At 36.3% G+C, this 12,629-nt stretch overlaps 2 protein-coding genes across 4 annotated transcripts in view; both read right to left on the bottom strand.

The window, feature by feature from the left end:
- The window catches only part of LOC106871378 (acyl-CoA synthetase short-chain family member 3, mitochondrial), a 19,641-nt gene extending 16,643 nt beyond the window's left edge, over nt 1-2,998 (bottom strand). The window contains exon 1 of the mRNA XM_014917800.2: nt 2,590-2,998. Coding sequence (XP_014773286.1) covers nt 2,590-2,921 — 332 coding nt within the window. The 5' untranslated portion in view covers nt 2,922-2,998. The remainder of the gene's footprint in view (nt 1-2,589) is intronic.
- A 4,938-nt stretch (nt 2,999-7,936) lies between these two features.
- The window catches only part of LOC106871376 (ethanolamine kinase 1), a 16,813-nt gene continuing 12,120 nt past the window's right edge, over nt 7,937-12,629 (bottom strand). For 2 of the 3 annotated variants that reach the window (XM_014917796.2, XM_014917794.2), the window contains exons 5-9: nt 10,724-10,807; nt 10,437-10,609; nt 10,075-10,148; nt 9,705-9,806; nt 7,937-8,998 (exon numbers count right to left, since the gene is read on the bottom strand). In XM_014917796.2, the coding sequence (XP_014773282.1) occupies nt 9,722-9,806; nt 10,075-10,148; nt 10,437-10,609; nt 10,724-10,807 (416 nt within the window). In that variant the 3' untranslated portion in view covers nt 7,937-8,998; nt 9,705-9,721. The remainder of the gene's footprint in view (nt 8,999-9,704; nt 9,807-10,074; nt 10,149-10,436; nt 10,610-10,723; nt 10,808-12,629) is intronic. The other variant, XR_001409651.2, reaches the window with a different exon arrangement.

The raw sequence follows: 12,629 nt of genomic DNA on the forward strand, positions 1-12,629 counted from the left end.
GCGTTACAGAGCGCGGCGCTGAGGCTACGGGTGATCGTGATCGACTATGTGATAGACGGGGTTGATGTCGTGTTGGGGATGGACGCCATCAACCGTCTTGGTGGCGTTAGGATTGCAGGAGATGAGGTCACGTTCGGAAGGGTGGGGACATCGTGCGCCGTGAGTCGGGACCGCCAGGGAGAGCAGAGCCCCGTCGAGGACAGCGCCGCTTACACCATCGAAGACAAAGATTTTCAGGTATAGCAGCTGCTTCTCCCAAACCTTCCCAAACCTAGACCGTCGCTTAACACGTCTTGTCCTGACCGCAGCCCCGTTCGGACATGATGGATCTTGATTATTGGGATTGGCTCAAGAAGCTCAGACTTTATTGCTTCCAATGCTGCCACAAGCCCCATTTATATGATGTGGAAAATATTACAACAGCGTTTTGCCCCAATGATGGCATCACCTTTAAAATTCACTCAAGCCTTGAACCCCTTGCCATCTATCCGCTACAAAAATTATGCTTGTGTCACATCACAACACTGTTTTGCAGAACTATTTCACCTTGTCTGATGCTGCTCCCTTTAACCTCGTTCCAAGACACAGAAGAAAAAGATCTCATAACATTCAAACAGTTCCTGGATGAATAACCTCCATCAAATTCCAGGTAAAGCACCTACACCTGAATATATCTCTACAAGCAACAACTCTTTACTCAAATGAGCTATAATGCCCAAACAATGACTGCAATATGAAACATCATTAAATCTCTTTTCCAGGTGGTGCTATTAGGTTAGCCATGGTCTGAGCCAATTTTGGCTGAAAGTTATCTAAGTCACAGATTAGCAGCTATGGTGCTACCCTCTGCTCAATCTGAGTCTCGGTGGATGCTTAGAAAATCATATCTGAGGGATCTTACCATTACTGGCCCCCATATAACATATTAATGATTGTAATGCTAACCTTTGATGAGTCAAGAGCAAGCTTTGTTTACAGGAGTAAGTTTTAATCACAAAACGCAAACACTAGTTTGAAGGAATTAAGTTTCCTTCTATGGTAATGTAATAAGATCCAACCCACTGACACAAACTCAATAGCAAATACACACACACACACACACGAGAGAAATGCAAACATCTTGTTCTCATTGAAGCATTTTTTGGATCTCTATTGTCAGATTCTGAATTCTATTTATGCAAAGTTAACCCCATTTTAACGTTGGAGCTCTCAAAGTTGACACTAATGATAGTGTCTGATTTTGTTTTCTTTTTATTTTATGAAATCAACTGAAGATATAAATATATTGAGATGAAAATGATATTTTGCGAGCGAAAATTCACAAATATGTGTGAGCAACTTGTGTCAGTGTAGTTGAGAAAAATGTAGGAAAATGCAAAGAAATGAAATAAAAAAGTTGGTTGACAGGTAGAGGAGGACATTGTCAAAAGGAGAATGAGAAAAGAAAACAATGGAGATAGATAATATTTGTCTTTATTGTTTAGGGGGGGGGGGATAAAGGAAAACAAATATAATAGGAAGGAGTGAAATTGAAGGACGCTGACCTATACGACTAAACGAACAACCGGGGGTCGTCACGTCATTCGGGGTTTTCTTAATCCTAATAGAAATTTGTGAAAATAATAAATAAAATGAAATAGGAAACAATACATGAAAATTCCTCGACTTTCGTTCTGGATCAACGACACCATTGTCGTCTGCAGAGTAAATACGTTTATCTCCGTCTCTGCTCGTTGCATCAATGAAAAGATTTGAAACCTTGATGCTGGGTTTGAAGTTTGCATGTTTGCCGCTTTTACGCCTCCAAGTAAATTTTTTTTTTTTTGGAGATTATACTTTTAAGGGCGCAGAAATCCAACTTACGCGGGGCATCGCATCAGAAGCCCTAAAATCGGCCCCCAACAAAACCAACAGTACATGTAACATATAACAAGGTTTTCCACTATCATCACAACTTCTATTAATTCTCTCTCTCTCTCTTCTTTGAACTTTCTCAATAAAGACATATAAAATAAAGGAATATATTTATTATTGCAATTACACAAATTCTATTCAAAATGGGTTGTAACTATTATCCGGGTGGGATGGCGATTCTTCAGGTGGTCCGTTAGTGTTAATATATTTAATGCAAAGGACAATTAAGAAGTCGGTGAATAATATTCATTTGACAAATTAATAAATGACAAAGCATCAGATTAAAATACTTTGAAATGTTTAGTTATCCTCTTTTCTCATTTCAAATTCTGCCAAGATAAATGTTGTCAAATAAAGAACTAATCAAATACTGGATCGATCGATATAATTGACTTAAACCTGTCCCATAAATTTAAGGATTTATATCTATATTAAAGATCAATATTATTTTCATGTAAAAACATATTTTTTTCTTTAAAATGAACCTGTCTGAGTCTATGTGAAGCAATCAATGTTTTCTACATCAGTAAATACTCGAATATTAAAGAAAACATGAAAATGTGTTGTGTTTGTACTGTTAAAAACACTCAGCCCATACGTTAACGTGTAAAGAGGATAGAAAAAGATGTTAAACCATGTACATTGGAGCCACGCAAAATATAAGCAGATATTTACCATTGAGTCCAGGGTGGGTTCGAGTTATCGAGGACCTGGTGCCATTTTTTATGCCAGATTAAATCTTCGGCCGCTTTAGCCCAGAATGTGGTTGGATCTTGCAGGGCTTGCCGAAAGCTTTCTTCGTGTGTGTCAATGTAACCAGGTGGAGAGGAATGGAGTAAACATTGACTTGTTGAATAGAATCGAAAATTAAATGGCAATAGTTTGTATTGGGGACCAGCTTTAAGAGACCGGAGTAGAGATATTGGAGTAAGAAATCGTTTGATGAACAGGTGTGGACAGGTAAGCATCGTTCCAGCTCTGTTTAATTTGAGTGCTGTTGCAGCCATCGTGATGAAAGTAAATCAGTTATTTCTTGAAGCATGCTAACTTCTTCAAGCGTGACCAAATCTGCTCACCTCCGCTCTGTCATGTGACCAAACCAACTGGGACATAAAAAGTGGGTGGCAATTTAGTAGAGTTCATCAGGTAAAAAAATATAGTAAATATAAATAAACAAAAATAGATATAGAAAAAAAAAAAAAGACATTTATGAGGTTAGATGAGCTGCAGATTAAATCTCTCGGTTAATGTTTAATATTTCGGGTATTTATTATCCTTGTCCCCGACGGGATCCGAACCTAAAACTCTCGCTCGTAACACGTCTTCAAAATGTTTCCAGTGCAGAGAAGGATATGATATTTTCGAGCAAAATAATGGAAAGAATTAAATGTTTTCAATAATAAAGAGAAAAAAAAAAAGACATTGGTGGTCCTCTCACTTTTGTATTGTATAATTTATACTAAACTAGACTTATTAAAATATTTGGTAAATTAATCATAAAAAATTTTTTTAATGAGTTTTCTTTTTTCAAAATTTTAATTATTACTTGTTCTTTTTGTTTTTTTCTTCTTAATCCCGGTATTTCTGTCCTATTTTACATTGACACCATGAGAGCTTTCTTCTCTAAATAAATGAATTTAATCACACACACAAAATGACCAAATAAGGAAATTACTTTATCCAAGACACTAACTTTTTTTTGCCATATCCTGGATCAGGTCCGTCACCAGATTTTGGTGCCTTGGGGTGCTTCAGAATATTCTGGTTGGGCACTAATTTATAATAATGTTTTGAAATAAGTGTACCACTATAAATTTGTGGGTAGACCATTGAATAGTGAAGGGACAGTGCTGCCCAGTGCACCCCCTTAACGACGGGTATGTCCTGGCTTCTATTTTCTAAAACTACAAACCGTCTGTGGGACTCGAAGTGTATGGTCCGTTCGTCGATTGTGCTACACTGAACTTTGCAAGGTCCCAGTTCAATAACGGTTTCTAACTTAGACACAAGGCCAGCAATTTTGAGACATGTTTGTAGATACCATCGACCCTGGTACTTTATTTTATCGACCACAAAAGGATGAAAGGCAAAGCTGATCTTGGCAGGATTTGAACTCAAAACGTAAAGGGCCTTAAATTAAGTAGTATTTAGTATTTGTTGAACGTTCTCACAATTCTGCCAATAATTGTTTCCAATTTAGGCACAATGTCAATAATTTTGACATCGATTTCAGTACCTGATTGATATTTCATTTAACCGACCCTGAGTAGATGAGAGGCAAGTTAACCTCAATGGGAGTTGAACTCAGAATAAGAACGTATAAAGCCGGAACAGATATCGCCAAGTATTTCCTTGATGTTCTAACAATTCTGCTAATAATAATAAGTGTTGAGGTGCGACGCATTCTGCTGAATGATGTGCATTGAAAAATTCTCGTTCAGTCAGGATTGTTGGTGGTAAATAAAATGAAATTATTGTTGTTATTATTATTATTGAGTGAATCAGTCAGATATCTTAAGAATCGGAGATTCAACAGGGATGTTCGTTGGTTCCACACTTTTTACTTTAGCAACCAGTCGTACTGCTCAAAGAATATCGGAATTGAATGTCTAGTACGTTGACGATATCGATATTGGTGCTGATTCTCTCCAGGTATAGAACTTTGTCGAATAACTTATTAAATGAGAAAACAACAACAAAAAAAAACCCCACCTAGTCGAGGTGTTCAGGCGTCATCTATCGCCCGACATCATTTCTCATCCTCCTGTTTGATTGTTCCTCAGAGAAACATTTACTGATCCATGCCTTCCAATGGCTACTTTGTCAAATATACAACGTTTCCATTATTTCCCAAACAATACTTATAATGTAGAATGATATGAAGCTTTTTTATTCTTAAAAATTATCTGTTGATATCAAAAATAATTTACCTGTAAAGAAGACGTCTTCCTTTTAAATTTGTCAATCTTTTAACTGATTTCAATCTGCTCGTAAAACAAATGTTGATAATGGTTCTTATCTGAGTAGAAACCTCTTCACAGCTGTATGATGGGAGTTTTTTGTATTCTTACAGCTGAAGAGATATTTATTTCATTTCCTTGCTTCTAAGCATCTTTCCATTCTTTTGTTTCAAATGTAACAAAGCGCATCCTTTCCTGTATTAACAGGAATTCTCATTCCTTCAGAAAGATGGACATAGTTTTCACTAAGTAGACAAATCCGAACAAAGAGGTACCTTCAAATAGAACACATCAACAAGCATGGAACATTATTTTGATGTGATCTAAAGTTGATAGTCTGTTGACGAATTGTAGTCAGCAGCTTCATAATCAAGTACTAGGACGTGCATGGGAGACATTCGGCTGCGTGGATCATCAACCTTACTTACCCAGTGGCGGATGCAGAGGGGTTGCCTGGGCAACACTCTTTCCAGCCGAGCCGACACCAAAAAAAATCAAGACCAAATATTTTCACATTACTTTTTCATGCGTATATGGTCTGCTACAACGAAGTTAGAATACATAAAAATGTGTCCATTTGTTAGGAATTGCGATTCCCGCTTCGTGTAGATTCTGACTACGTTGGAATTTGTTGTGAAAAATATTTTTCCTGGGGTTTGGGAAAGCAGTTTCGGAAAATTTACATGTGACACTTTCGTTTCCTCATAACTTTCAGGAAAATGGGAATTTGTTTCAATGAAATTCTCTACAAATGCCTTCTGGGGTGTGTAGATTACAGTTTTAAGGAAATTTAATATGAAAAAAATAATTGTTTGCCGTGCACACATACATACTGATACACATAACATGTATCTCGATAAAAATTGTGATGCATGTCAGTGTGTATGTGTGCGTGCCAACCATTTTTTTTTTTTCCAAATTAAATTCCAATATAATTGTAATCTACACACTCTGAAAGATAGTTCTAGAAAATTTCATTGAAAAATACCCATTTTCCTGAAAGCTATAGGGGGGGGGGAGTCGACTCGTTTGAATTTCCTGAAACTCTTCCTTTGCAAATCTCTTCTGTTCTGCTATTCCTTTTGCGTGTAAACCTGATGCCTGGCTTCCCTTTTGGCCACCTGATATCATTCTCTGCTTCCACTTTCATTCCAGTCTTTCCAGGCCTGTCTTTTTGCGTTTATGGCACTGTCTACCTCCTTGTTCCACCACCATGTCACCCTCGGTCTAACTGGGACTCGGCACCAACCACACATTTCGTCTGTAGCTCTCAGTAGATTGTCCCACAGGAACTTCCAATTGTTCCCTGAGCTTTGTATCCCCAACTCTTCCTCCCTCTTTTGTCAGAAGCTTCCATTTGAAAATCTCTAAATTTTTGTGTTTCTTGGGTCTTGGAGCCTCCATACTCTTCTTTTCCAGATTAGTTTATTTCTCCAAGCCTTTCTAGCTCTAAATATATATGTGTGTGTGTGTGTGTTTGTGTGTGTGTGTGTGTGTGTGTGAGGAGAGGGAAAATATCTGTCAATCATGTTCAATTAATGAATGATAAAGTCTCCCTCTCCCCTAACTCTCTCTCTCTCTCTCTCTCAATCTTTCACATGTGTGTGTGTGTGTGTGTATTTGTCACCAACTTTAAAAAAAGTGCTTTTGCCAAAACCAGTCGAATTTCCCATTAAAGTTGTGCCACACCATCAAAGTTCAATGGTCTCATTCCCTGACACACTGCTGGCTTAACGAAAGAAAAAGTAAAACAATGTCGGAATGTGAATTGAATGTAAAAAGAAGCAGAAGGACAGAGAGGGGCAACAACAGCTTGTGAGCCAAAGCTGGGTAAATTTAGGTTAAAACAACACCTGAGAACATACAACTGTAACGTTACGGTTCACTTATTACATGGCATTCAAAATGCTATGCTGGTTACTTTCTAAACATATTTTTTTAGCCCATCGATAACACCCTCATAAACCTTTTGTGTATATTTAAAAATAAAACGATTTTTACTTGGTAAATTTTTCTTGAGCAAATGTGTTCTCAATTTTTATTTGCAGTAAACTTTTAAAGGCAACTGACACACCGTGCAGTTAGCCATCAACCTCACAGGTCTACGAGCTTGGTTCTGATCTATGTATTTTGTGGCTTACCGTCAATAGATCAATACAGTGCATTGAAATATGAGGCGGTGGATGGGGTGGGGGTACCTATAATGTTGCTTAGACATTCCTGTCACCATCATCATCATCATCATCATTATTTAACATCTGCTTCCCAATGAAAGCACACAATACATTCTGCAAAGTTGTCAGAATTAGGAAGGGCATCCAGTTGTAGGAACGATGCCAAAGAAGACATTGAAGCATGATGTAGTCGTCCAGCTCATTAAATCTTATGAAGCCCTCCAACTCAAGCCAACCTGAAAGACAGACATTAAATGCAGTTGGCTAATCGTTTCTAACTAAATTAGAAGCCTTTAATACTTATAAATGAAATCATGGTTTCATTTCTCTGCATGTTTCAGAAATGAGGTATACTGCCACTTGACCAGCACTGAACCCTGGCTCTTAAAAACCAGTGAAAAATCATACAATTTTAATTCCATTAAAGACACAATAACAAACATCCTAACAAATGAAGGAAAACCATATTTTGACACAATGAGGTTGTGTCAATGAGATCCTGACATAATTTTACAATAAAATTATCATAAAAGTTTGTGTCTTGGGAGGGTCATTGCATCATTAATAATAATAATAAACACATGCACTGGTTCAATATCACTTCCATATTGTTAGTCAGTTGGTTGGATATCTAACCAACTAAATGATTGTTTGTTTAATTTGTTGGTTAAACAACCAGTCAGTTGTTAGTTTGTCAAAGTCCTTTTGTTGCTATTTTGGGACCTCATCAATGACATGCCTTCTCTCTTCAATCTTCTTTGCCTTGAGTTTTGTTTATTATTATTAACATAATGTCTCTCCCAAGACACAACAAAATTTCTATCAAGGCACGAATTCACATCAATAAGCTTGAAAACCAAATACAAAAATGAAATTACAATAAAAGAATTTTTACATTTATAAAAAGTTAGAAAAATATTTATTTGCTAAATACAGTTTTTTTGTTTTTTATTATGTTTACAGCAGGGTCACAGCTCTTGAGCTGAAACTAGATAAAAAAAAAAAAAAAATGGACTAGCTGTTTTTTCAAAGTAATGGATACAACTGTTTGTAAAGGTTAAAAAACAACATTCCAGTATATTTACAGATGGTTTGAAACAGTTTAATAGTTTTATAAGTCACACATGTACAGAATGGTAGGGGGTGACCTTTTTTTATAAAAAAACATTTATAAACCAATTTCACTGCAATTTATTCTCTTTTCATAAAATTCCTTTTAGATTAAAAAAAAAAAAAACAACTTCCCTCTGTTCATTTATATCTCACGTAAGCCAGGATATAAAGTTAAGCACTTGGTAATGTTTCCCCAATAGAGACATCGGAGTTGAAGAAGTTAAATGGATTAAGGAATATTTAAATGACTGTAAAAAGCTTTCAAAACATGGCAAGGTACACACACACACGCAAGAAACAATTCTCCAAGTCATCTGGAAGAAAATAAAGTATGTAACATGTGTAGAATGATTCTAAACATGTTATTTAAAAATGCTCATTATATTTTATAAGAAAACTTTAATCCTCAATAAATATATTATTTAGGATTATATAATTAATCTTTATCATGAGAGTTGAGGTTGATTAGCTCTCTGGATAGGTTGTCAACCTCTAGTAGCAAGTAGCTTCTCCTGAAGCAGGAATTAAAACTCAGCACTATAAACGTATAGAAAGATCAGATGGAACGACCAAGTCACCAACGATGAAGTTGTGGCTTGCATGCAGACACCCAGTCTTGTCATCCTACTGCAACAACAACACCTCTGTTGGTTGGGTCATGCATGCTACCACATGCCACTAAAAGACTTGTAATAAGATGAACTGACTTCTGTAAGAGACCGCAAGTATGATTCCCATCTTTGTTTACAAAGACGTTTGAGTAACATGATGTTCCTTTATATGAATGCTGAAAGGTGAGACGACATTGTTGGTGGTCACCCTTGCTGGAGTCTGAAACTAGACAAAAGTTTAAAAAGATGAGAGATGAAACTGAGGATTACTGCGGAGGAAATGCAAATTCAACAAAAAAAAAAGAAAAAAACAGCAGAGCAATACTTGTGGACAGGGCCTTCAAGTGTAGTAACAACAGGTGAGACAGCCACTCTACCCAACTTGCGGCCCCTTTCATTAACAGAGGCCTACTACTGCTGTCAACTACAGCTTGGCAATAATCAGAAGAAAATAAAATACAACACTGTGTGATCTTTATAAGAGAAACACTGGGAACTTCCAGAACTGATATTATGAAATAATCAAGTCATTTACTTCACTTTATTTTACCTTTTGTTTCAGCCTAACGAGATGGACTTTTCAAAGTGATTGAAACTGGTGGCTGCATACATAGTTGGAAATGTACTTCCTTACTTTTGTCTATGACAAAATTCTCAAAGCATTTTCTTTTTCTTGGGAAGAGTTATGCAACAAACAACAGGGGTCCTAGAACTGATCCCATCTCATAGGGTGAAGAATGCTGCTCTAGAACCGATGATGTTGACGATGTAATTTTAAAATAAGTGGAGGGCATGATTATAAACTCAGTCAAATATTTTATATCAATTTATCCCTATAAAGTGCTAACGCTGAAGCTTTGGCAGTCATACAAAATCCTTTTGAGCTCATCCCAATTACGGCTTACTTTAGATAAGTTGTAAGAGTTACCTACCTTAGGTCAATGTTTTGCTAAGAGGGATTATTCGAATTGGGCAGCTGTACGTAGAGGGAGTCCTTACAGCGAAGATATTCATTGAGACGGAGAATACCATAACTGCAACAGACAAAATACATTAGTATACCGTTCAGTGTTATTAGTTATCATTAATTGTATGACTAATCAATATTACTAATTAGTTAAAACCAAGACATTGCTGCATAAATGAACTTACAGCTGAAGGGTTGTTAATTTATGAAGCTATTTTGTATCTCTGAAGTTTCAACAACAAGGAACAAATGTTCAGATTTGGGTTGGATTTTAGGGTGGTGCAATTAAAAACAAGTTTGTAAATAATTGGTTGAGTGAACCATGTGATACGGACCTGAGGAAATCAAATTCTATGACAGAATTATATGCTTGGATTAGAGACCAAATACCCCAGAAGAAATGGGAAGCCTGCAAAATAAATAGAAAAAAATGAATACACACATACATATACATACATACATGTGTGTGTGTGTGTATGTATGTATATATATACACACACTGTTTGCAATAAGTTCCTTATAATCATAATCAATAGCAGAGCAAAACCCCATTTTTGGATTTGGGACCCATACCAGTGCTGATCAAGTGTAAAACAAATAATCCAGCATAGCCTTATGGCCTTAATCTAGCTTCTCCACATTTGTCACTCTTGCAGGATTTGATGAGATTAAGTCTGAAATATTGACGAATACTTACTGCAAAAAATTTGTTAACCCAGATATACATGTGTCTGACTTCTTCATCAGTGACAGCATCGGTTTTAGAACCTTCTGGAGAGGCCATTTTCTTGTAGAGTTCTAGGTAGTTCTTTATCCATTTCAGTTGATATGCTTCATTTGGACAACGAGAGAAATCAGCTTCATCGACACCTATAAAAAAGAAATACAACATGTTAATACTGATGATGCTGATGTAAAGGATGATGACAATATATGTTGATGACAGAACGTTAATTAAAATATATGTTGATGAGTGTTAATTACCAGCATATTCACAGAAATGGTTGGCAATGTCATAGGCGACGTAGTTCTCATTGGTGTATTCAAAATCTATAAAAGAAACTGAATCTGAAAAATTAAAAGAAAATATAATGTAAGAATAACAGCCAGAGACAGCTAACGAACAGGAAAAGCTCATTAAGCAAAATTTTGTATAATAAACAAGGATATAAATACATACACACAGCTATATAATTGTGTGTGTAGCGATATATATGTGTCATCATCATCATCATCATTTAATGTCCACTTTCCATGGGTTGGACGGTTTCATTGAAAACCGGTAAGCTGGAGGACTGCACAAGGTTCCAGTCTGATTTGGCATGCCCTTCCTAATGCCAACCACTTTGAGAGTATAATGGGTGCATTTATGTGCCACGACTACAACTACGATTTCAGTTTGCTTGACAAGTCTTCTCAGCACAGCATCACCAAAGGTCTCTGTTACTCGTCATCACCTCCGTGAGGACCAACATTTGAAGGATCATGCTACTGGCAACAGCCACGAACTATGATTCCACTTGACAAGTCTTCTCAAGCACAGCATATCACCAAAGGTCTTGTTCTGCACTCTTACCAATATATGTCTATGTCTATAAAAGAGGATCTCTCAGGGTAAATACCACAGGAACATGGCATTCTAATAATACATTCATTTCAAGTAGGACAAGATGATTGCCACATATATATATATATGTATGTATGTATGTATGTATATAGGCATAGGTGTGGCTGTGTGGTTAAGGAGCTTGCTTCCTAACCATGTGGTTCAATCCCAGTGCATGGGACCTTGGGCAAGTGTTTTCTGACATAGCCCCCAGTCAATAGGTCAATCAATGCCTTCTGATTGAATTTAGTACACAGAAACCGAAAAACAGCCCATTGTGTGTGTGTGTGTGTATACATACATATGTATGTATGTATATGTATATCTACAAACAGTCACTTCATGATGAGATATGACACAGAAAACTTCAAACTGTTGGCTGTTATTTTTTAAGTCATTCATGCATATAATTTGACTGACTGAACAAAAGGAGAATGTTTGATCCTTTTTTGTTTGTTTGTTTGTTTGCATGTATATATGTGTGCATGTATGTGTACATATACACATATACATACATATATATACATATACATACAAACATACACACACACACAAACTCATATATATATATATAGAACTATAGAATGAGGAGGTAATTTATTTAACCACATGGCATCCACAGTATTATATTTATTTAATCATGTGGTATCCACAGTATTATGGCCATTTCACAATGTTCTCTCTGTTCTTGACGTATGGTTCTCAGAATCCGCATTTGATACAGCTGATAAATATATATATATATATATATATACGTATAAAAATGTTGTCAACTGTTTTGCACTTCTAGGTGCCCTTAGACACACTACCAGTCTATATGCATATACAGTAGAACCTCGGCTTTCGAAAAACTCTGATCACAAATAAATCATACTTTATCTCCTGTCTTTCTCATATTCATTTAATACAGTAGTACCTTCGTTTATGAACGCCTCTGATCACAAATAAATCGTGCTTTATATATATATATATGTATATCTCTCTCTCTCTCTCTCTCTCATATATATATATATATATATATATATAAACGTGAGAGAGCTAGGGGTTGGGGGTACAACCCACTAAGGGATAGTATCTATCCGGTATACTGCTGGGAGGGTACCCAATTATTGCTACCCTAGTGCTATACTAGGTGCAATCAATGGGAGCGGGTAAAAGTGGAGGTTTTACCCAAAATTTGTATAACAATTAGAAAATGGAAGATAATATGCTGAACCCAACTACTTGCAGACGGTGTATCTCGTTGAATTCATTAATTTAATTCATAGCAAAAGTGACAAAAAA

Source organism: Octopus bimaculoides, chromosome 25 (assembly GCF_001194135.2).
Source record: "Octopus bimaculoides isolate UCB-OBI-ISO-001 chromosome 25, ASM119413v2, whole genome shotgun sequence".
In the NCBI taxonomy this organism is placed as follows: domain Eukaryota; kingdom Metazoa; phylum Mollusca; class Cephalopoda; order Octopoda; family Octopodidae; genus Octopus; species Octopus bimaculoides.